This window comes from Pelophylax lessonae, assembly GCF_965119305.1.
Source record: "Pelophylax lessonae genome assembly, chromosome: 12".
Classification (NCBI taxonomy): Eukaryota; Metazoa; Chordata; class Amphibia; order Anura; family Ranidae; genus Pelophylax; species Pelophylax lessonae.
In genome coordinates this window covers 130,155,314-130,179,844 of record NC_138779.1, presented here as the reverse complement: position 1 = coordinate 130,179,844, position 24,531 = coordinate 130,155,314, and the positions used below count along the sequence as shown (strand labels likewise).

Genomic DNA, 24,531 nt, shown 5'->3' with positions numbered 1-24,531 from the left:
AGTCACCAAAGTAATCCCACAAAGTTAGATGGATGGTGGTTAGCCACTCCTCACTCCCAACATGTTGTGCAAACAAAGGGAGACTACATATTTTAATACTCCTAAAATTTGTTTTAATAAAAGCTTGGATTACATTTACAATTTAGAGGATAAAAACCTCCTCCGTGACCAACACAGTGATGCACATGGTGGTGGTCAACACCAGCCTGCTCATGTGGAATGACGCCACAGAGTTGGCTCTACCCAACGCGTTTCTCCGTAATTGTCAACTAGGAAAGGAGGCTTATGTTAGAAATTTGATTATTCAAGAATAGTTTTCCATCCTCCTCCTTTCAATTTCCTCACCACTACAGTCAAAATAAATGTCAATTTGACCCCAGAATCAACTATTCATAAAACAAAAGTTTTTAAACAAAATGATTCTATTATATGGCCAGCTTTACTGAACTTCAAGCTCTGGAGTTAGGTATGACTTATATAAATATTATGTAGGAGGCTGCAAAAAGTCCAATTGGTACATAAATTTAAAGTACAATTTTCTCAAACCCAAGCAATTCAAACTGCATACTCTATGTGATTAAGTAAAGCATAAACAGAAAATTACATGTTTAAAATCTGAAGTTATTTGCAAAAGTCAACTTTTTCTGTAAAACGGTCCTACCCTTTTTGTCTTACAATCTTCCTTATTGGTCAATGAAGTCCATTATCATAGTAAAGCATACCTTAAAGTACATGACCTGCTTTACTTACAACCCCCACCTCCCAAATAAAAACACTTAAAGCTGCCTAAGCTACCATTTTGTAGGGAAAAAAAAATCTTGAACCTGACTTTTGCCCATGTCCTGGAGGTGACGGTGACATCACTGCGCCTCTCCGCTGCCTCCTGGAATGTATGCTGGTAAATTTTAGCTTTATAGTTTGTACAGTTGAGTGATTTACAAATTGGTAGCTCTCTACTGGCTGGAGGCTAGTAGGTGCTTGGGAGGAGCACCTAAGCAATAAATTTGAAGCCAGAGGAAAACTCTTGATTTACTTTTTCTTCCAGTTTATGTGGATAAGGATAATTTTTTGAATTTGGGGAGCCATGCATAAAATGTAATAAGTTACAATTAATATTTAAACATTTCCCCAGAGAGTCTCTAATGTTCTATATGTAGATATTCCCCAGCATACCAAGGATCATCAATTTCGTCCAAACGTTTTTTTTTATTCAAGAAAGATCACATCACAAAACGGTATAGTGTAATGTTTCAGTCACGCAGGACCCCTCCGTCAGGCATGAGATGGCTCATGGGAACACATGCCTGACTAAGGGGTCCTGCCTGGTTCCAAAACGTTGCAGTACACCATTTTGTGATGTGATCTTTCTTGAATAAAAAAAACGTTTGATGGTACTTGGTGTGCCGGCTAATATCTACATATCGTATAGGTTCCAGTATCCACCTGGCAGTCGCTACAGCACCCAGTACCTTAAGAGCTTATTCCAGGAACATGTGTGATGAGAATATGGACTGCATCTCTAATGTTCCACTCATTAAGGCCTGGTTCACACCTATGCGAGCTGCATTTTGCATATTCAAGGTGCATTTTGCTTTTTTCAATACACGTTTTTGATCCACTGAAGCCTATGGAATCAAAAACTAGAAAAAAAAGTCCCTGGCTCTTTCCATTAAATGCACAGATGTGAATGTGACCCATAGGAAACCATATTAAATGGACTGTAGTGTGTTTCTGGAAAACTGAAAATGCACAAAATAAGTGCATAGGTTTGAACCAGGCCTATTAACAACTGCTCATAGTGACTGTGGCTAAAGAGTTTAAATGAATGCATCAGTATGTTTGACGCTGCTGATGGAAATCAGAATTTAAACCTAAATGTAACCAACAAAACAATTCCGCTTTAAAGGAGAAGTGTGGAAATCAAAAACAGGCATTTGAGCTTTTTTTCTCTGCATTTTTTTTCTTTTTTGCCTTATTTCTCTGCCTTTGAGCTTTTTTTTTTAGCATAAGCCTTTTTTCCCAAACCCTCCCCTCAGTTTATTTTTCCTTTTTTTGTGTGCATTTTTGCACTTTGAGCTTTTTTGTGCTTTTTCAGGCTTTTTTTGCGCTTGTTTGTACATTTTTGGGCACTAAGGAATCTTTTCTGCTTGAAAGCTCCTCTCAAAAATGCAAGTTTGGTGGGGGTTTTTTTCTGCCTATAAGAGCATATGCCTAAAAAAAACTCCTGAAAAAGCCATTGTGTGGACACATTGGCTAACATGGAGGAGAGTTTCCAGGCAGACAAAAAGGAGAGCTCAAAAAAGCTCAAAAGCCTGTAGGAGCGACTTCTTTGAGATGCAGTGTGCATGAGCCCAAATAAACATACATACTTACCTATATGGCTGCTGCATTGGTCCAATGCTGCCGCTGTCCCCAGCCAGCTCTAAGACCAAGAACCGAGCGATCACATGACAGCTGATCGCTCAGTTATTGATCTTCACTGAGCAGAGAGGGTTGACTGTCAATCACTGTTCCCGGTGCTGTGCCCCTCCATCGCTCACTGGAGCGCTGGCCTGTGGAAGGGGCAAGAGCAGCTGGTCCAGACTGTTAGCAGAGCACTGGCAGGCTGGGCCAGCTTCTGTTCAGGCATCTGGTTGGATCCCGACATTGAAGTCAGAATTCCTCCAGAGCCTGGTTCCACTATGTAACATCAGTCAGCAGTAGGCTTTAGCCCACTGTTGGCTGAATCTGGATCACAGGAATGAAGAAATAGGAGGGGAGGCCAATAAGTTCTTACCCTTTACCAAAATCCAGATGTGCTAGGGATCTGAAATTTAGTCCACTGACTCTTCCTTCTCTACATATCCACCTCCTATGGTTACGCACTTCTCACATCTGTGGAACAGACCTTTAATACCATCTGCATAGAAGTATGCAGAATTGGAGGAAACCAGCTATCAACTTCAGTAATGACTGCCTCATCATTGTGGAAACGTCTTCCCCGTAAATGTTTCTTCAGATTTGGAAACCGGAAGAAGTCCAAAGGTGGATGGGGCATAGGTTCATAGCCTCAATTGCGAACAAAAGTGACAGTTTCTTCAGCTCGATGTGCAGGTGCACTCGTTGCTGATTTGAAAAGGTGTCAGTAACCTGGGAACCCAACGTGCAGCTACTTTGCTCATATGTAAGATGTTATGTAATATGTTGTAAACTGACCCCCTACTAATGTTCACCTCCTTAGCTAAGAAATGAATAGAAACATGTCTATCTTCAAGCACCAGCTTCTCAACCTTCGCCACCACACTTGGTTTTGTGGCAGTTGATGACTTCCCTTGGGTCATCTTGTATATTTTTGCAACCACACTTGAATTCTCTCTTCCATCATTTGACAGTCTCATATGATGGACAATCCTCTCCATACACAGCTGACATCTCTTCATGGATTATTTGGGCAGATTTCCCTTGACGATAGAGGAACCTAATCACAGCTCGGTATTCAAATTTGTCCAGCATGACACCTACTTAATTTCTCTTGGCTCTAACTATAATTCACCACAACCTACAAAAACAATATATTACTAAGATATCCACCTATAAACCTGCAAAAGTTCAGATCCCTAGCATGTCTAGATCATTGTGAGGGTAAGAACTTATTGGCCTCCCCTCGTAAATGCACTCTTGTGACTCAGAAGAGAACTATGGCCAAAACAATCTTTACCCATACTTCTCTTTTAAAACACTTTAATTCTGACTGCTGTGGACTGCATGATCATGAGGAAGAGAATGTTGTTGGGGACATTTCCTATCAATGCTTTTTAATAGCACATTTTTATTACAGTCCACCAAAATAATATATTGTTTTTAGAGTTTGTCTAATTTAAAATGTCATATTTTGGTTAGCTGTTTTTCCTGTTCTTATATACTGTCTCTTTTGTTTACAGGTGAATACTGCAATCTTCCACTGTATGTAAAATCTGATCCCCACTTTCGTAAGCCTGACCCTCATGACCCTTGTCCTGTAGTGCCTCCAAGAGAGGCCTCTATGCGTAATCTGAGCCGCGGTTATCACTCACGCCATCTGACTCTAGAGCCGGGTGCTAAACCCCCACCTGGCCTGTCGCACCCAGCCCCATCTGGTGGGAACTTACCTCAACGGACTCTTCACATGGCTGGTGCTTCGGCCTCTGCTCCATCAGCCCCCACAGCCACGGCGCCATCTGCCCCCGCTGAACCCGCTGCCTCTGCCGGACCTTTAGAGAATCGTTTACCTGCCCAGCACAGCAAGATGGGCGGCTCCCGGGACTCTTTGCTGGAAATGAGTAATTCTGGAGGTGGCCGGGCACAGAAACAAGGAGCTGGAGCCTATTCTAAATCTTACACATTGGTCTGACACCCACCCCTCCCGACACTTCTCTCCCTACATACTCACAGACTGCAAAAATCTTTCCCCCTGCGCAGTGTCTTGGCTGTATTTCTATATTTTGAAAAAACATTTAAAAAAAAAAGGACAAATTGAAAATTTAAAACAAAAACTTGGTGATAAAAGACACATTTTTTGTATGAAAAATACCTATTTTCTTCTTCAGGATAAAAACAAATAAGAAAAGAAATCTGTATTTTATCTGTGGCACATGAGTGAAGAGAAGAGAGAGAGCTGCATGCAGAATTCTCGGAGGTTGCCTGAGTGTGCTATATGTTAAGTGATGCTGAAGAGTGTGTGGAGACTGTGTTTCCAGGAATAAAGAAATGTATTCACATGGCGATGACATTCTCAAGAGGTTTATCTGTTTGTCCAACAGCTTCAAAGTGAACCTGTCACCAAATGTATTATTCTGTATTAAGAGTTTTTTAATGAATAAACCATTTATATAAATTGTTTTATCTGCACTATTGAATGATGGTGAATGCAGGGTGACAGGTGCACTTTATGAAAGATGAGTTTGTGGTGTGCCTGGCACATGAGACAGATATTAATGTCTTTTTTTAATGAATGCGTGTATACTTTGAAAGATTTCAGTTTTATATTTTCCCATATATACTGTATTTTTTGCAGGCATTGCTAGATATTCACGGTGAACAGCCACCGTCTTCTACCTATATGATGAACTGATTTCATATGTTTCAATATTTCAATTTGCCTCAGGTCTGGGTTTAGCTTAAAATTAGGCTTTCCATTCTGGAAAACAGAAAATATATAGAATATGTACTAACGAAACCAGTGCGTAGAGCAAAGCTAAATTGCTGAAACCTATAGTAACCAGTTTGATTTTTTTACTGCTGTCACAACAATGAAAGATGAATAGTCAAAAAAGTACATATGTACTTTTAATGCACACTTCAAAACCCTTTTTCCCCCATCTCTATTCAAGCTAAACTGCACTAACCCTTGCCCCAGCTGCGGCTTCTCCAATGTTCAAAGCCTGTTCTTTAAAAATCTTTTTGGTGGTAGCCTCATTTGCACATAAACGTGAATGAGGCCATATATGGAGTCTTGATATATTGCCCAATATATTGCCCACTGGAGGGCACTGTAGATATTTTTTCAATGGACAGGCTGTTAACACCAGAGGAAGCCATTGCTCTGCAGTGGAGTTACATAAGCAATTAAGGGGGTGCAAAATGAATACAACTGCAAGGTCTTTATGGGGCGGTGCAGGACCTGTTATCACAGGGAGTGATTGTGCCCATTCCAGAGTCAAAACATTTTCAGGGTTTTTATTCAAATCTGTTTACTGTTCCCAGGAAGGAAGGTAAGGTCCGTCCGATCTTGGACCTCAAGGCTCTAAACTGCTTTTTGCAGGTTCAGAAATTTCAGATGGAGTCCATTCACATGGTAGTAGCTTTCCTTCATCAAGGGGATTTTCTGGCCTCTATCGATATCAAGGACGCTTACCTTCATATCCCAATATATGTAGTGTGGGGGTGAAAAAGTTGGAAACGGCGCTACCTAACGCATGTGCAAAGATGCGAGTGAAGAGGAGAAAGTGCTTAGTGCGTACAAAATAGTGCAAGTGTGACACATATAAATATTGTGCTTGTGAAAAAATCACTGGCTAAATATAAATAATTCCAGCCGAGACAATAAATAAATGATGTATGTGAGGTATGGTAAAGATTAGAAAAATATATACAGGGTTAATAATTGTAATTTTCAATAAATAATGCTGAATAAATTAATTGTGAATAAATCATAAATAGTAAAAACCGTGAGAATGCTAATTGTATACCTTCTGGGTTGTATTTCTCCGATTTGAACACTAGGGGTCACACTTACCCTAAGGCCACAGATGGTATGTATGTAAGCCAAAAAACAGGATGTAGGTGTAATCCTCAAACCTGCTTGCTGACGGTCCCTACGGACCAAAAAGATCCCATCTGGGTGCAAAGGGAAGAAAAGAACTTCTTAGTGTGATAAGTGAAGGGAGGGTATACAAAAGTATAGTAGCGACTCACGCTTAGGTAGTGGATGCAGCAGATCGTGTCAGATAGTAGCAGTCTGCGCTGGGGAAGCTTCCGCGTTCCAAGCATAGGCGAGCTGCGGACCGGAAGTGACGTTGGGTTCCGCCCTACGTACGTTTCGTCATAGGACGTCTACGGGGAGCGGTGCCCGTCAGTCGACCTCGCTGTCCTGATATAGCCAGAATCATCCCAGCGGCCAATCACTTGCCCTAATGCACATCTACCAGTGATTGCTCGGTAACGAAGGAAGTTTGTGGAATGTGCAAGCTTATTATGGGATGTATATCTGTGGCTACGTTAATCATCATGTTAGATCATGCTGCCATCTAGTGGATCCAATTTAAATTACATAAGTATTTAATAGGCGATTTTATTAAAAACGAGTATGTATAAAAAAAATTATATATGTAAAAAGAGGCGTATGAAAGAAAATTAAAATTAAAAGGGGCAACAAACGTTTTGTAATATAATTTTAATAAGACAATAACATAGAAGTGATGAAAAGTGTTTGTGAAGAGAAAGAAAAGAATAGAATACACGTGCCCTAAGGACATTAGTGAGTGAATCAAGCAGAAAAAATATATATATAAATATGTATCTGTATATGGTAATGTTACCAAAAAAATTATTATATTAGGGAAAAAATAGAAGTGCTTATACCGGAATGGATGAGTAGATAGGTATATCCTAAGTGTCCAAATATTAAATATATGAGGATCTCCTCCAATCCGTCAAGTGACTGTTTAGTCTCCTTTGGGCGTTTTTCTAACCTTCTCGCCCTTGTACGCACTAAGCACTTTCTCCTCTTCACTCGCATCTTTGCACATGCGTTAGGTAGCGCCGTTTCCAACTTTTTCACCCCCACACTACATATCCGCCCCTAAGTTCCTTAGGGGTCGGTTGGTGGCTGCAACCTTCTATTTCACTGCCTGGCAGTTCTTATCCATAGCGCTGGTTCCCCAACCCCCTTTTATATCCCAATATATGTTGGGAATCAGCGTTTCCTTCGTTTTGCCATGGGAGAGGAGCATTATCAATTTGTGGCGTTACCTTTTGGTCTTGCCTCAGCTCCGCAGGTGTTCATAAAAGTGTTGGCCCCGGTGTTGGGGGAAGGGGGATTGGGGTACTGGGGTACCTTGATGTACTTCTTCTACGAGCAGAGTCTCCGTCAGCTCTACAGGTCGATTTGGATATCACTGTGTAAACTCTTCAGGAGTTCGGCTGGATGCTGAATTGTCAGAAATCATCTCTGACTCAATCCACCAAACTGGACTATCTGGGCCTGACTCTAGATTCAGCCGCAGCCCAGGTGTTTCTTCCCCAGGCAAAACTGCTGAAGTTGTAGGATGAGATTCGGCTCTTGTTGTCCAACCGACAGTCATCTCTCAGGGCTTGCATGCAAGTGCTGGGTTTGATGGTCTCCACCTTCGAGGCTGTTCCATTTGCTCAGTTTCATAGCAGGCCTCTGCAGAAAGAGATTCTTGCCAAATGGGACAAGAATTCTCAGTCATTGGACAACCTGATTCAGTTGAGCCAGGATGCGAGGGGATCTCTGATTTGATGGCTCCATTCCCGGTGCTTTGGCAAGGGAAATCCTTTCTCCCCCTGTATTGGACAATGATTGCCAATCTGTCCGGGTGGGGGGGTGTTCTGGGCACAGACTCCGCTTAAGGTGTTTGGACTCGGGAGGAGTCTAGTCTGCCGATCAACATCCTGAAGATTCTGGCGATCAGGCTTTGCCTGTCCCAGTGGACCGATCGTCTGCAGGGGTGCCCGTTACGGGTTTAATCGAACAATGCCACGGCTGTGGCATATGTCAATCATCAAGGAGGCACAAGAAGTGCCCTAGCGGCCCAGGAAATAGCCAGCATTCTATGGTGGGCAGAATGATATGTTCCAGCCTTCTCTGCAGTGCACATTCCAGTGGTGGAAAATTGACAGACGGACTACCTCAGCCCTAAGGCGTTGCAGCCTGGCGAATGGTCTCTTTACCCGGAGGTGTTTTAACAACTGTGTCTCCGGTGGGGGACCCCCGATGTGGACCTGTTGGCCTCTCATTTCAACTGGAAGGTTTAGAGGTTTGTGGCAAGGTCCCGGGATCCTCTGGTCGACGCCGCCAATGCTCTGCTGGCCCCTTGGGATCAGTATCGCCTAATTCACACTTTTCCTCCACTACAACGTCTGCTGAGACTGCTGCGCAGAATTGAGGTGGAAGGGATTCTGGTCATTCTGGTGGCACCAGACTGGCCTTGCTGGTCTTGGTACGCAGGCCTAGTAAGGCTGGTAGCTGATACTCCTTGGAGGCTTCCTCTCAAGGACCCATCTTCCATCCTGCTTTACAGTCGCTGGCTTTAACGGCATTGCTATTGAAAGCCAGGTGCTAAAGGACAGAGGACTTTTGGATTCAGTGATTTCTATGCTGTTGAAAGCTAGAAAATCTACTTCAAGGAAGATTTATCATCAAGTTTGGAGGGCATACATTACTTGGTGTGAGTCTCGGGGGGATTCTCCCCGTTCCTTTTCCGTGTCCCTCCTGCTGGAGTTTCTACAACAAGGTGTAGATCAGCGTTTGGCTCTGGGCACCATCAAGGGCTAGATTGCCACCTTGCCAGTATTTCTCTTACGTCCTCTGACAGATGCAGCTCTCAATGCTTCTTCACTAATGGGTAATGCGTCATCTACAGGAGTAGACTAGGCAGTGAAAAGCTTTTACTCGACACGCCTATAGGGGCTGTCCCTCACAACATTATCCCAGACACACTGTGCTCTAAAATCGGTTTCTTGCTGCCTAGTTTAGGAGTAGGACCTAGTTTCCCTGCTTGGACTTTGGTCTCAGGTTTTATTTTCTTTTGAAATGTTTATGTTTATTTCTCTTTACTCACTATCGCTAGCTAGTGTCAGGGGGATCCTCCTGGTGAACCACAAGTGAAAGCTGGGCTGGGGTTTCGCACTGGATAATCTAGATCCTTATGGTCTCCCAGCCTGGCCAACGAGCGTGCACAGGTTGTGGTCCACCCAGGCCTCGCCATGACAGAGCCCTGGTGGATGGGGACAAGCCTGCGAGCTGATGCTTTGCCGGGATGCATCGACCTGGAACGCCCTGAGTCGCAGCGTACCCCTTCTGGCTGGCAGCACCCCCCTTCAGGGTGGGAGGCGAGCTGTTTCAGAGAGGAGCCCTCTGGTCCATGGTATGGTGAGTGATGCAATGTCCCCCGTGTCCCTGAAACAGACCACTCCTGGGGATAACAGGGCTGTGTCTCTCTGGAAGTTTCCCATAGGCCTGTCCTGCCCTCCCCGCTCCCACTGGGGGCTCTATAGCGGCGTCTGATGCCTAGGGGGGTATGTATGCCTGGGGGGGTATGTATGATGTTACCTTGTCCTGGGGGTCCTTTTAAGTGGCTTCCTGTGGGGGGCCTCATTTTTGGTTTTCCTGGGTGTTTGGCGCCGTTTATATCCGCCATTTTAGGTGTGGGCATAGGCCGCTTCTGTGTAAGGGCAGCGGCCATTTTCCCTTCATTTTTCTGAGTGCATGGCAACATTTTCTGCTGCCATTTTTAGTATTGGCATAGGCCATGCTGTATGGGCGGCGGCCATTTTCCCTTGGCTTCCTATGCTTTTCTATTGGCAGCATTTTGTTGTAGCTTTTACACTACACAGGCGGGCTCGGCCTCTAGTGATGTTTGGTCACTTCCTCTCAGAAGTTTCACATGCTGGAAGTCTGACTGCAGAGCGGCTGCTTCTCGGTGCTGGTACAGTAAGGGGATTTTTTGGTCCTTTGGGCATTCTTCTGACACACTTAGCTCCTGTCAGAGGGTGAGGAGGATGAGTCCTCCTCAGCTGCAGTGCTGGAACGCGCTCTGGTGGAAGCACTGATTAGTTCTGTAAGGGAAACATTGCAATTGGATGATGATCCCACGCAGTCAGGAAAGCGGGTTGTGTTTGGCTCCCGCAAAGACCAGAAGTCGGGTCAGGTTTTTACATGTCCCAAGGATTTTCACGATATTGTGATTGAGCAATGGCGGCGCATAAAACACATGCTGGTGCTTCCCAATCGCTTTCAGCGTCGTTACCCCTTTGCAGACTCAGTTTTTCAATCGTTGGACGGTGTCACCTAAGGTGGATCACACTGTTTCCCGGTTGAATAAATCTACTGTGGTACCTGTAGAAGACTCCCCGGTGTTTAAGGACCCGGTGGACAGGCAAATGGAATCCCTTTCCCGCCACCTGCATTTGTTGGCGGGTTCGATTCTAAAACCTGTGTTTGCCTCCGTCCTGGTTTCTCAGACGGTCACGGAATGGGTCAAGGTGCTTAGCTGCTTGGACGCTGAGTCGGTTCCCCCAACTCTGATTGAGCTCACGGATCAGATGGCCCAGGCCATGGTGTACCTATGTGATGTGGCCCTGGAAACGGCTCCTCTGGCTGCCAGAGTGTCTGCAGTGGGGATCACCATACGCCACATGGTGTGGCTGAAGAGCTGGTCAGTGGATCAGGCTTCTAAGAAGGCCGTAACTGATCTTCCCCTTTTAGGTGAACGTCTGTTTGGTGACTCCTTGGATGAGTTAATCAAGGGTCTCACGGGGGGTAAGAGTACTCTTCTCCCTCAATCCGCAAAAGGTAAGGCACCTCGCAGCAAGTGGGGGCCTTCCTTCTAGGCTTGCAGGGGGCTTTTTCATGTGTCAGAGGCGCAGGAAAAGGCAAACTGTTCAGAGCCTCCGGAGGAAACAAGAAGGCTTGGTCGGGTAAGCCCAAAGCTGACCAGTTCGGTGCAGAGGACAAGTCCTCCTTTGCATGAAGGGACGCCCTCACCCGGTTCAGGGGTGGGGGGACATCTGCGTTATTTTCGGGAACCCTGGACGTCTCTGATTCCAGACAAATGGGTTCACAAACTGATGTACAGGGTACAAGATCAAATTTCAATCTCGCCCAGCAGACAGGTTCTTTCCATCAAATCTCCGTCTGTCTCCGGATCGTTTGACAGCTTTCAGGGAGGCAGTGCAGGATCTTTTGGCACATTACGTAATTGTCCCGATTCCACAGCAGGACAGGTTTCGAGGTTTTTACTCCAACCTGTTCATGGTGGCCAGGAAAGAGGGCAAGGTGCGTCCAATTCTGGACCTCAAGTTGCTGAACCGCTTTGTGGGGGTGCAGAAGTTTTGGATGGAATCCATTCAATCGGTGGTGGCGTCTTTAAATCAAGGGGATTTTTTGGCTTCCATCGATTTATAAGATGCGTATCTGCACATCCCTATTTACGAGGGTCATCAGCGGTATCTCTGTTTCGTGGTGGTGGAGGATCACCTTCAATTTGTGGCATTACCCTTTGGTCTAGCTTCCGCTCCCAGAGTCTTCACCAAGGTTTTGGCTCCGGTGCTGGCTTTGCTACGCAAAAAAGGGATATCGGTGCTCGGTTATCTAGACAATCTCCTGTTAAGGGTGAGCTCCTGTGCCACCCTGTCGAGCGACCTGACGTTCATGATTCAGAGGCTTCCGGAGTTCGGGTGAACCATCAACTTCCAGAAGTCTGTTTTGACCCGTCAGTACACCTTAGTTATCTGGGCATGGTTTTAGACTCCTCTCAAGTGAGGGTCTTTCTTCCAGAGGAAAAACTCCAGACCTTGCAGGGCGAGATCAGGATCCTAATGGACAACGATCTCTCCTGCCTGCGGAAGTGTATGAGGTCCCTGATGGTTTCGGCTTTCGAGGCGGTCCCGTTTGCCCAATTTCACCAAGTTCTTGCCAAGTGGAACAAGGATCCGCAGTCCTGGGACAGGATGATATGTCTAAGCTGTCTCACGAGGTTGGAGCTCTCGTGGTGGCTTCAGTCGCCTGCTCTGAGCCAGGGCAGGTCGTTTCTGCCACTGTTGTGGACGGTGATCACTATGGATGTCAGCCTGTCGGGGCCAAGGAAGTGGCTGAGATTCTGATTTGGGCCGAGTCGCATGTTCCAGCTCTCTCCGCAGTTCACATCCCAGGAGTGGAGAACTGGCAGGCGGATTACCTGAGTCGTCAGGTTCTGGATCAGGGGGAATGGTCCCTGCATCTGGAGGTTTTTCGCCTCCTGTGTGCCCGATGGGGAACTCCGGAGGTGGATCTGTTTGCGTCTAGACTGAACAAAAAAGGTAGAGAGATTTGTGGTCAGGGCTCGAGATCCTCTGGCCGACGCCACAGACGCATTGGTGGTGCCTTGGAGCCAGTATCGATTGCTTTATGCCTTCCCTCTGATACAACTGTTGTCGAGGTTCCTCTGCAGGTTGGCGGTGGAAAAGGTGTAGGTGATTCTGGTGGCCCCAGACTGGCCTCGCCGGTCGTGATACACAGACCTGGTAAAGATGGTCGTCGAGCCTCCCTGGCGGCTGCCTCTGAGAGAGGATCTGCTGTCTCAAGAGCCGATCTTCCATCCTGCTTTACGATCGCGGGCTTTAACGGTGTGGCTGTTAAAGGCCAGAGGAACAGAGGTCTCTCTGATTCTCTGATTCCTACCTTGCTGAGAGCTAGGAAGACGACTTTCAGGAAGATTTATCATCGTACTTGGAAGATGTATATTAACTGGTGTGAGTCGCAGAAATTGCTTCCTCGCTCCTTCTTGGTGGCAAGGGTTTTAGCCTTCTTGCAGAAAGGAGTGGAGCAACGTTTGGCTTTGGGCATGATTAAAGGTCAGGTGTCGGCCTTAGCCATTTACTTCCAATGTCCCTTGGCGACTAATTCCTTGATTCGCACTTTACTTCAAGGGGTGCGTCATTTGGCTCCGCCAAGGAGATCCCCTTTACCTCCATGGGATCTGAATTTGGTTTTGTCCGTTCTCCAAAGACCTCACTTTGAAAATATCAGGGAAATTTCTCTGCCTTTCTTGTCTCAGAAGGTTGCCTTTTTGGTGGCTATCACCTCTGCTTGCAGGGTGTCTGAGTTGGCGGCTCTGTCCTGCCGTTCGTCTTATCTGGTCGTTTATAGGGATAAAGTTGTTCTGCATCCTAACCAATCTTTTCTCCCTAAGGTGGTGTCAGCTTTCCACCTCAATGAAGATATTGTTTTACCTTTGCTCTGTGCTAAGCCCAAGCATCCCAAGGAATTTGCCTTGCATTCGCAGGCTGTGGGTAGGGCGGTCAGGGTCTACCTGTCAGCCACGGAGTCCTCCGGACATCTGATTCTCTGTTTGTCCTTCCTGAGGGACCTCGTAAGAGTTTGGCTGCATCTGCTGCAACCATATCAAAGTGGATCAGACAGACTATTGTTCAGGCCTATTCGTTAAAAGGTCAAGTGCCTCCTTTCCCTGTGAGGGCGCATTCTACTAGAGCGCTGAGTGGCTCTTGGGCTTTTCGCCATCAGGCATCTGTGGCTCAGGTGTAAAAAGCGGCGACCTGGTCTACAATTCTAAAAGCCTAAAATTCTACAAGGTTGATTTGATGGCATCCTCGGATGCTTCCTTTATGTACACAGTTTTTGGTTGCGTTCTTACCACTCCTCATGCCTACACTGCTTTGGGACGTCCCATTAGTGAAGAAGCATTGAGAGCTGCGTCTGTCAGAGGACCTAAGAGAAAATTGGATTTTTGAAAATCCTTTTCTCTGACTCCTCTGACAGACGCTGCTCCCGTCCCGCTATTTTAAGGTTGGTTGTGTCTTCTTTCACTGCTTTTCACTTTAGAGCACAGTGTGTCTGGGGTAATGTCGTGAGGGACAGCCCCTATAGGCGTGTCGAGTGAAAGCTTTTCACTGCCTAGTCTACTCCTGTAGATGGTGCATTACCCATTAGTGAAGAAGCGTTGAGAGCTGCTTCTGTCAGAGGACTCAGAGAAAAGGATTTTATGGTAAGTTCTTACAAAAATCAAATTTTTTCCAATGGCCGTTGGCTGCGAATTCCTTGGTTCACACTCTCATGCAGGGGGTTCGCATCTGGCTCCTCTGGTGAGATCCCTGGTACCACCGTGGGACCTCAATTTGGTATTGTCGGTACTTCAGAAACCTCCTTTTGAAAATATTTGTGGACTTCCTCTGCTCACTCTGTCACAGAAGGGGGCCTTTTTGGTGGCTATAACTTCTGCGCGTAGGGTGTCGGAGTTGGCTGCATTGTCCTATCGGTCACCTTACCTGGTGGTTTATAGGGACAAATTGGTGTTGCGACCCTGTCAGGTGTTCCTTCCTAAGGTCGTCTCGGGGTTTCATTTAAATGACGATATTGTGTTTCCATCTTTGTGTCCTAAGCTGAAACATCCTAAATAAATAGCCCTACATTTCCTGGATGTGGTTCGAGCAATCAGGGTGTACCTGGCGGCGACTGGGTCAATTTGAAAATCTGATTCTTTGTTTGTCCTTATGGATGGTTCTCGTAAGGGACAGGCCGCATCTGCTGTGTCCATTTCCAGATGGATCAGACAGACGGTGGTGCAGGCCTATTCTATTAAGGGTCAGGTTCCTCCTTTCCCTGTCAAGGCACATTCTACAAGGGGGCTTAGTGCCTCCTGGGCCTTCCGTCATCAAGCGTCAGTGGTTCAGGTGTGCAAGGCAGCTACGTAGTTGTCTGTACCCACATTCACAAAGTTTTACAAGGTGAATGTACTTGCATATTCGAATGCTGCGTTCGGCCGCAAAGTTTTGCAGGCTGCAGTTACAGAAGCTCCTGCCTCTTGAGGGTGTTTTTTTCCTAGTAGTGAGCTCCAGTTGTTCCTGGTTGAGCTCCTGATTTACCTGGTTGACTATGTTTAGCCCTTTTTGGGAATTACATGTATTACTGTGTTTTTCCCACCCCTCACACTGCTTTGGGACATCAGAGTCTAAGAAGAGTCTAAGAAGATATGGAGCTGTGTCCATCAGTGAACGAAAGAGAAAACTGGATTTTTGTCTTACCGTAAAATCATTTTCTCTGAGGTTCACTGATGGACAGAGCACCCGCCCCTCTGTTGAGTTGGCTTATGTATTCTTTTGACACTGCTTGTTACAAACTTTAAGTCCTAGAGCATGAAGTGGGAATATACCCCCTGGGACTGCCCCAGGGGCGTACCCAAAAATCTTTCCACCTAGTCCTACTCCTTTGGCGAGAGCCGTATATAAGGGTCTAAAAAGATATGGAGCTGTGTCCATCAGTGAAGCTCAGAGAAAAAGATTTTACCGTAAGACAAAAATCCAGTTTTTCAGCCATGGGAGTGTAATTTTCAAATTTTATTGGACTTAACTAAAAATAACTGTCACTTTTTTTGAAGATAAGCATACTAATTCTGGTGTGTTCGCTTTGAGAAGTGAGCCTGTGGACATAGGAAAATAAAATAAGTTGTTAACAAATTTTAATAAATTTAAACCGTGGTGCTGTCCTAAGCATTTGAGTGCCTTAATGGTAAGTTCAGCCCTGCTTATGATATCAAGGAAGTTCTGTTGCTATGTACATGGTTGCATCATTAAGTTGCAATGTTTTGTATAATCACTTGTAACCAGAATTAAGGGGACTTTTACAATGCTTATAGGCAAGACCACAGCTGTGCTGCTTCCCTATCATGCTCCATTCAGACAAGAAAGACTGCAGTGTGCTCATAGAGAACAGAGCCAAAAAGAAGCAATACAAAGGTATTCATTTACACAGCTCTGATCCTGGACCATTTCTAAAATAAGATTAACAGCCATAACAGGAGTGTAAGTATTTGGATAGCTGCATGCAAAAAATAAATTACATGATGAAATGTATTCACTCTGCAGGCACGGTTGATCCTCTATCAAAAAAATGCAACTGACAGGTAAACAGTGCTGGCACATTAAAAAATATGTTTTTTTTCTAAATGTACTGTACATGTGAAAAAATGCAAATAATCGTGACTAAGTACCCAATATTTTTAAAAAGTTTGTTTTTAATTATAGCCTGTAATTACATATGTATACACAGGGGCTGTCATAACTGCATATTACATAAGCGGCTCTGGTTCCTGTGGATCCTATTATCTCACTGATAAAGTCTGTCTGACTGAAAACAATACACTCTCTGCAGCCTCTAATGATGTCAAATACCCTAGCATCTAGACTTCATGTCATCTTTGTCTAAGATATAAATATCATGAAGGAGCACGGAGCCACATTTATTATTCATCACAAGAAAAGGTTTTTTTCACTCTTACTATTTTGTGACTTGGTAATGGTGACAAGTGCCCTGTGGTTCCATATTTGTGTTTTTTTTTTTAATGATGGTTCACTTTTAGGTTGCGTTCACACTTGTGAATCCCACTTGGCAATTGGATGTGAGGACCCTAGCAGGGGGTTCCCACAATTAGCTATGAGAGGCAGCTCCATTAAAAGCAATGAGATGCTGTGCGCTCAAACAGTTAATCGCGCCCACTTGCATGTAATCGTTCGTGCAGCTATCACATGCACATGCTCGGCCCTGGATGCAGACAGTCTGTGTTCCAGGGCTGATCACTCGCATGTGATCGCTAGATGGGTGTTTGCATGCGAGTGGGTGCACTTAGCTGCGGAAGTCGGCAGCCTCCCATTGCTTTCAGTGGGGCTGCCTCTCATAGCTAATTGCGGGAACCCCCACTGGGGTTCTCACATCTAATCTCCAAGCGGGGGGCATTTGCAAGTGTGAATGCACCCTAAAGTATAACAATAATTCCCTCTAGGAAAACTGTATACATTGTAAGGATTTTAGAAACATTGTAGCAGATACCTACCTTTCTCTGTACTGAAGAAAAAGCGGTTTGCTTCACCATGTCCTTGGTCAGACTGATTTCTGAATAGAAAGGTCGACCCACATTATAACCACCTGAGAAAATCTCATACTGTGTTCATGTGGTGTCAGGCACATGAGAAATACAAGGTCCTGGTTTCTATTGACTTCATCAATGGTCTTCAAATTATAGCCTGGAGGCTAGATGCAGCCCTTTGTCTACCTTAACTGGCCCTTGGGGCACTATTCCTACCACTGACATCAACAACATGGCATAATTCCTGCCACTGACATTAACAATGGGGCATCACTTCTGACCACCACTGGCACTAACAATGGGGTACTATTCCTCACACAATAACACCAAAAATGGGGCACTGTGCCTTCCACTGACATGAACAATGGGCCACTGTTCCTTCCACTGGCACCAACAATGGGGCATAATTCCTGACACTAACATCAACAATTGGGCACTATTCCTCCCACTGACACCAAAAATGGGGCACAATTCCTTACATAGGCCCCAGCAATGGGGCACTATTCCTCCCCCCAAATAATGGGGCACGATTTACTCCCTCTGATGCCAGAACAATTTCCTGTCCCACTGGCTATAGTGTGCTCCCCTTAAAGAGTGACAGTAAACTTAGAAAGTTTGGAGATCCATGGTCTACAGTAATAGCCTTGCAAATGTACTTACAACTTTGACAATTTGAATTGAAAGATGTTTGTTATCCAAACTGTAATGTCACAGAGGCCTTTACTCTTGTTCATCCTCCATAAATCCTAGCCATTGGTTCTAATCCTTTCCTACAGGGAACAGTTGTGAATTTAATGAGGCGGGGCTCTCAGACTTCACATATGGAAATATGAATCAGACACCATATGAATACAAAATCCCTGTTTTATTGAGGAATTCAGCAGTGTATGCATTCCTAAATTAGGCATCCATTAAGGAATATCTCAACAAAAATTTAAACTTCCATTGCAGGGTATATCTAAGACTTGGTGTAGACTTCAGAGAACATCAGTGAACCAACCACATAAGCCAGGAAATAAAATCAGGGAGCATTCCTGCTCATTAGGCCCACCATAGGTGGTTCGAATCTCAGCCAGTTTAGCAAGGACGGACTGAGATTCTAATCATGTATGGGCAGGCTGATTGTACCCAAGTCAATCCATCAATCAACTTGGTTACAACCAGCATGTCAGATTTTTCATGCAATTATTGGCAGCTGGATGGATTCCCCTATCAACACTGACTGTGTTGGTGGAGGAATTAAGTGATTTTCTTTCCTGCAACCCGTGGTTGCAGGAAAGAAAAATGCACCACCTTTGGCTGGCCTAACTGTATTTGCATATTCTTGTAGTTCTCAGTTGTACAACATTTAGAGGGATATCCTGTTTTTGGACTAAATCTCTCTGTCCCTGTTTCTTTCCCAGTTTCCCCTCTTATCAGTCTGTTGTAGACACCTCTATGAAAGATGTACTATTTAGCTATCAAAATGATTATATTGCTATTAAACCTTTCATCCAGCCTCTAAAGTTTTGCACTTATTATTTTTAGAGTCAGTAATAGGGAAAAGTAGTGGTAAAAAAAAAAAAAAAAATAACTAATCGTGTTTTCCATATTCATTCTTCATGGTCTACGTAACTGGGCCATTGGCAGGGATGTGCCCTTTGTCTATGTACTTTGAGCTTTAATGTGTCCCTCTTTCCCATCACAGAAACTTGGGAGATTTATATTCCTTACACACAGAAATGGTGGGTATTTGCATTTTAATGAGACACATTTTGTGTGTTCATTTTGTGTTTCTTTATCCTACATTATGTCCTTGTTATTTCAGGTGCACTCCAGGGTTCCGTGGCCCTGTGCATTCCTTACAGAGAATCAATACATGGATTTTAGAATATATCAAGTGAAAATACCACTGTGTATTCAATCTAATCCTTCAAATTAGCGCAGCAAATTATGCCTTACGAAAGTTGTCATGTGTTATATGTCATAACTGCCTACTGTCTGCAAATTTACCAACCATCCGTAAAACAGCAGCACATTTTGACCTACAGTGATGTCTGTTATAACTAGATAGCATCAACAAAAATCTCAGGTTTTCGTTAATATTCAGTAGGTACTGTGCATGCATTGTTTATATTCTAACACTTCCTCTGAGATTTCTTAGTGGATAGATTTGGTTCTGTTACTAATAGGGTACAGTGAATAGGGTACCCCCTATGGCACTCATTCCTGTAGAAGAGAAAGGTTTTTGAACTCCAATATGAGCCATGCTCCCTTCTGTCTTGGATTCTTCTCCTATTATTCACCTAACAAGTACTTTAGAAAGGGGATGGACATGTACAAAGTAACAACAGTGCTGGTGGCTAGCCCTCCATTATCACCACCATGGGCTGATTTAGTAGCTGGCTTTCACCTAACTCTGATTCATGCCTGAGCAGCCTGCTATGCTCTAGCGACTAATTGCACTTGACATCACAAAGCTGCTCCTTTATAGCAAAGCAAAACAGCAAGAAAAATAATACACTGCAGCCTGACTCCATGTGACCCTTAGTCTTTACGGTCACATTTATTGCTAGAATTACATTAATGTTTCTTATTATTTCATTGAGCTATGAACAGGACTATTTGTGATTTTGTGGACATCAGTAAAAAAAAAAGAAAATTTTGATTTACCCGTTATTTCCTTATCTTGGAGTATAGTACAGGACATAGGACTTGTAGTCATGAACTCTGGGTTATTTGCAGGTACCTTCAGGGATTATACATGGGAAAAAAAATTGCTGGTGCTGCGACCAGTGCACACTCATGTAACCCGTCCACTCCATGAGTTTCTAGTTTCTTAGCAAGCACTAAGGAGTGATCAAGACACAGTGGGGACTGACCCATGTCCTGTACTGTACTCAAAGACAAAGGAATTTACAGGTAAGTAAAAATCCTATTATCGTAATTATACGGTACAGGGCACAGGACTTGAATTTATAGACCATGGAACATTCCAAAGCAAACTGAGGGGTAGGTAACAGCTTGAAGCACCTTGCAGTCAAAGCTGGCATCAGCTTAAGCCTGAACATCCACCTGGTAGAACTTGGAGAATGTATGAACACAGGACCAGGTAGCAGCCTTGCAAATCTGGGATACAGGTGCTTGATGCTGAAAAGCCCAGTAGAAATCAACAGCCCTGGTGGAATTAACTCTTATGGGTAAAGGAGGAGCCCTTTCCTGAAAAGTTTAGGCCCTGGAAATAAGATGTCTGGTCCACTTGGCAATGGTGAAGTGGGAAGGAGGATGCCCTCTGAGAGAACCTACATGTAGAATGAAAAGGGACCTTTGCAAACAGAGACCATGGTAACTAGGTAGACCCTAATACCCCTGACCACATCCAAGCAGTGTAGAGCAATTTCCTTGTCATGTTTTGAAGCAGGACAGAGGGAAAGGAGAACAATGTCCTCCCTGAGGTGAAAAGAAGAAACCACCTTGGTAAAAAGACAGGTTTAGGTCTCAAGACTACCTTGTCTCTGTGCAAAACAAGAAATAGCAAAAAATATCTGCTAACTGGGAAACACACCTAACAAACATAATAGCCATCAGGAAGGAAAAACTTACATAAAAGGTCTTCCAATGGAATGTCTCTAATGGGATCAAAGGGAGTCTCTAAAGTACATACAAAGGCATAAATTGAGATCCCAAAATGACACAGGATGTTGAATTCGTGGATTTAAATGAGCAGTTCCCTGAAGAAAAGTCTTGCTAAGGGATTGGGAGGTGAGAGGTTTCTGAAGGAGAATAAGACCGAAACCTGACCCTTAAGGGTACCCTGAGCCAAACGCTGGTCTAGACCAGAATGAAGAAAAGCCAAAATACAAGTCATAGAATATTCCCTGAGGTTCAGCCATCTGCCTTGTAACCATGCAGCCATGCCATTAAAGCCAGTGACTGCGAAACAGAATGTAATAAAGGGCCCTGGGCCAGTAAGTCGGCTTTTTTTGGAAGGGGCCAAGGCTCATCTACCAGAAGTCTGAGTATGTCTGTATATTATGTCTTCTTAGACCAATTTGGTGCAACGAAAATCACCAAAACCTTTAGCTCCTCTATCTTGCCCAGTAGTCAAGGGAGGATCTTCATTGGATAGAAGGCATTAATCAGTCTGAATTGAGACCAGTGAATCACCAGGGCTTCTACTGCAAAGGCTAGAAGATCCCTGGTCCTGGCTACAAATCTGTTTAGTCTGTTGTTGAACCTGAAGGACAGAATGTCCACACCCGGTGTCCTCGAACCTTTGAGAAATATTTTGGAAGATCTCAGAGTGCAGAGACCACTCCCTGGTGTGTGGACGGCCAATAGAACTGCATCAGTTTTTTCTCTCTTAAGGCAGCTCAACTTCTAGTGTTCCTGATGGTTAAGGTAGGCATCAGAATTTTTTTAATGTACCCTGACTTGGTGATGTGGCAGATACGGTCCAGTGTTGTTGACTCTCATATCCAGAATGTTTCAGGGCATTGCCAATTTCTGGGCAGAGTTGGAGATCCACAATGTAAAGGAGAGCTTTGTCTGGCTGGATAGATACATTGGAGGATCCAAGGATTGCATTTGCTTGCTGCACATCATGCAGATGTATTAAAAAGGCCTGGTGAAAAATTGGTCAAAGGGAACCTCAAAAGAGGCCACCATGAGCCACAGAACTTTCATGTAGAAGTGAACTAAGGATCTGAGAGTCCATAAATGGTATCTTAGGGAGACATCTTTTTTTTCCTGAGGAAGGAAAAGTTTGGATTGGGCCATGTCCAGAATTAGCCCTAAGTACTCCAGACAGAGGGCTGGAGGGCAGACTTTGAAAAATTAATTATCAAGTCAAAATTTGTAATTAACTGAATTGCGCTTTGTAAGCTGACAGACAGGATTGTGGCTGAGGAGTCCTTCAGGAGACGATCATCCAGGTACACTAAATACTCTAGGTTCCCAGAAGAGTCAGAAGGGGGGGAAGCACTTTTGTGAACACTCAGAGTGCCAAGTAGAGGCCAAATGGTAGTGCTACACCCAAGAAGTGTTGGCCTGCCACACCAACAAAAAAAGTGTTGAAGCGCTGGAAAAATGGGAATGTATATAAAGGCATCCTGTATGTCTACTGATGGCAGATTTCAATGTACTGTAAATAACAAGGAACTTACAACCTAACTTTGTCAATACCCTCCTGAATCATATCAACATTTCGATTTCAGCCATATATACACCACTTCTCTCTTTGTCTAACAAAAACTTAGAGGGTTCAAATGTATCTAAGTAAATGGACCAAAGACTTCCCCACTGAAAACCTTGTGGACAAACTCTTAAAAGGCTTCCCGAACAACTGCCTCAGCAAACCCAAGTGAAATACTGGGGGAAACACCGTTTACAATAATGCAAAGGGCATATGCTCCCTACTTTATCTCCAAGTATTCTGCACAAACTACCTTTCAATGCTCCAAGTTCAGGCAACTCAATCTCACTTTTGCACACTGTCTCTGGTCCTGCCAATATATATCAATCTTTTTGAACAAGGTCAGAATATACATAGTGTCGGTCAACCATATTCAACCATCATATGACCCCTTCTAATAGCTATTTGGCTTCATTGACCAATCTGTGACCCTTTTACATTAATCTCAGTGGCTCCTTGACAAAACCAAAGAGGATGCACTTACCTGGTAAGCACTGGGTGAACTCTTCTCCATACTCTCGCTTCAAGGTCTCTTTGTCTAGTGACTCTCTGCAGGCCTTCCCTCCATTTTGATTAATACATTGTCACTTGTCAACAGTTTCAGCATCGGATTCCCTAAGACATCTCGCAATGTCACCAACAGTCAATCAAAATAATTGATTGTTACAGCTGTGCTCTTATGTTTTGAGGTTTATTGTTTTCTTCCCCCTTTTTTCTTTGAATACACTGAAGTCCGCTCCCCTTGTCTCCAAATCCTACTTTTCTGTTAGGCCTCAACAGGGACAAATGATTGATGTTTGTAAATTGAGATCTCTGTTTCTATGCTATGTTACTGGGCCCTATCATATGTGCAATGAGAGCTTGCCCAGATCTCTTTTCCTTTGAATTCTGTAATTGTTTCTCTATTTTGTACCTCTTTGAAATGACAAATCAGACCCAAAAGAATGGGGAGTGGGACGCCCCTTCATTGTGATGAGGACTCCGTGGACTAAGGAGTCCAGGGCTTGACCTTAGTTTTGCGGTTGTTGCCTGGGGAGAGCAAAAATATTCCTTTAGCTAAGCAGAAGTAGTAGCTGTGAAATACAATGCTTAGACTTCTTCTTCTAGAAGCACTTTACATCCAGTTTCTTGATTAATTCATCAATGCATTTACCAAATACAGTATCTCACAAAACTGAGTACACCCCTCACATTTTCGTAAATATTTTATTATACCTTTTCATTCACACCTGAGACCTTGTAACACTAATGAGTCACATGACACCGGGGAGGGGAAATTACTATTTGGGCCCAATTTGGACATTTCCCTTTAGGGTTGTATTGACTTTTGTTGCCAGTGGTTTAGACAATAATGGCTGTGTGTTGAGTTATTTTGAGGGGACAGCAAATTTACGCTGTTATACAAGCTGTACAGTCACTACTTTACATTGTAGCCAGGGCCGGTGCTACCACTAGGCAAACTAGGCAGCCGCCTAGGGTGCACTGCTACCTGGGGCGCAGCCACAGCCAGGGGGACTCTGGGTACCCTAAAGTAAGTGGGGCTATGGGGACCCTGATGTAAGGGAAGATTTTAGGGATCCTAATCAAAGTGGGGTCTCTTTTGTAAGGGTGAACTCTGGGAACTCTGATGTAAAGGGGAGGGGGACTTTGGGTACCCTAATGTAAGGAGTAAATGGGGTTTAGACCTTTAGACCTAAAGCTGTGTAAGAGGCTGGTCTTGCCTAGGGCGCAAAATAGTCTAGCACCGGCCCTGATTGTAGCAAAGTGTCATTTCTTCAGTGTTGTCACATGAAAAGATATAATAAAATATTTACAAAAATGTGAGGTGTGTACCAGATCTTGATATAAACGTTAAAAAAAAAAAAAATGAATAATTTAAAAAGAAAATTACTTCTCCAGGACACAAAATACTGGAGTGCCATGGAGTGAGCGGGGTTATATGAGTGCACACTAGTAGCTTCCCTAGCACGTTTATTAGTGTCCTATCACCTGAAGGTAGCCTGCGTGTAACTCAAGCTCTAAGAATAAATGTTCTGTACCCTGTACTGTATGATTCTTTGTATGTTTTGCAGCTTCTCTTCTGCAATTTACTTTCATTTTCTAGGAACTACATATCCCATAGTACCTTGATGCCTGCAAGCAGTGGTTTCTGTACTGACTCCGTCCCCTTAAACTCCTCCTCTCAGCACACCTTGTAGTTCAGAAGCCAGGCTCTGTGAAATGTGTGACACAGAATTCAAG

The 24,531-nt window shown here is 44.2% G+C and overlaps 2 protein-coding genes across 3 annotated transcripts in view; one reads left to right on the top strand and one right to left on the bottom strand.

The window, feature by feature from the left end:
• DSCAML1 (DS cell adhesion molecule like 1) overlaps positions 1 to 4,852 on the top strand; it is a 432,791-nt gene extending 427,939 nt beyond the window's left edge. For both annotated transcript variants that reach the window (XM_082273392.1, XM_082273391.1), the window contains exon 33: positions 3,921 to 4,852. In XM_082273392.1, the coding sequence (XP_082129518.1) occupies positions 3,921 to 4,369 (449 nt within the window). In that variant the 3' untranslated portion in view covers positions 4,370 to 4,852. The remainder of the gene's footprint in view (positions 1 to 3,920) is intronic.
• Positions 1 to 24,531, bottom strand: part of LOC309567888 (uncharacterized protein) — a 246,936-nt gene that overhangs the window by 150,979 nt on the left and 71,426 nt on the right. The gene's annotated exons all lie outside the window — the stretch shown is intronic.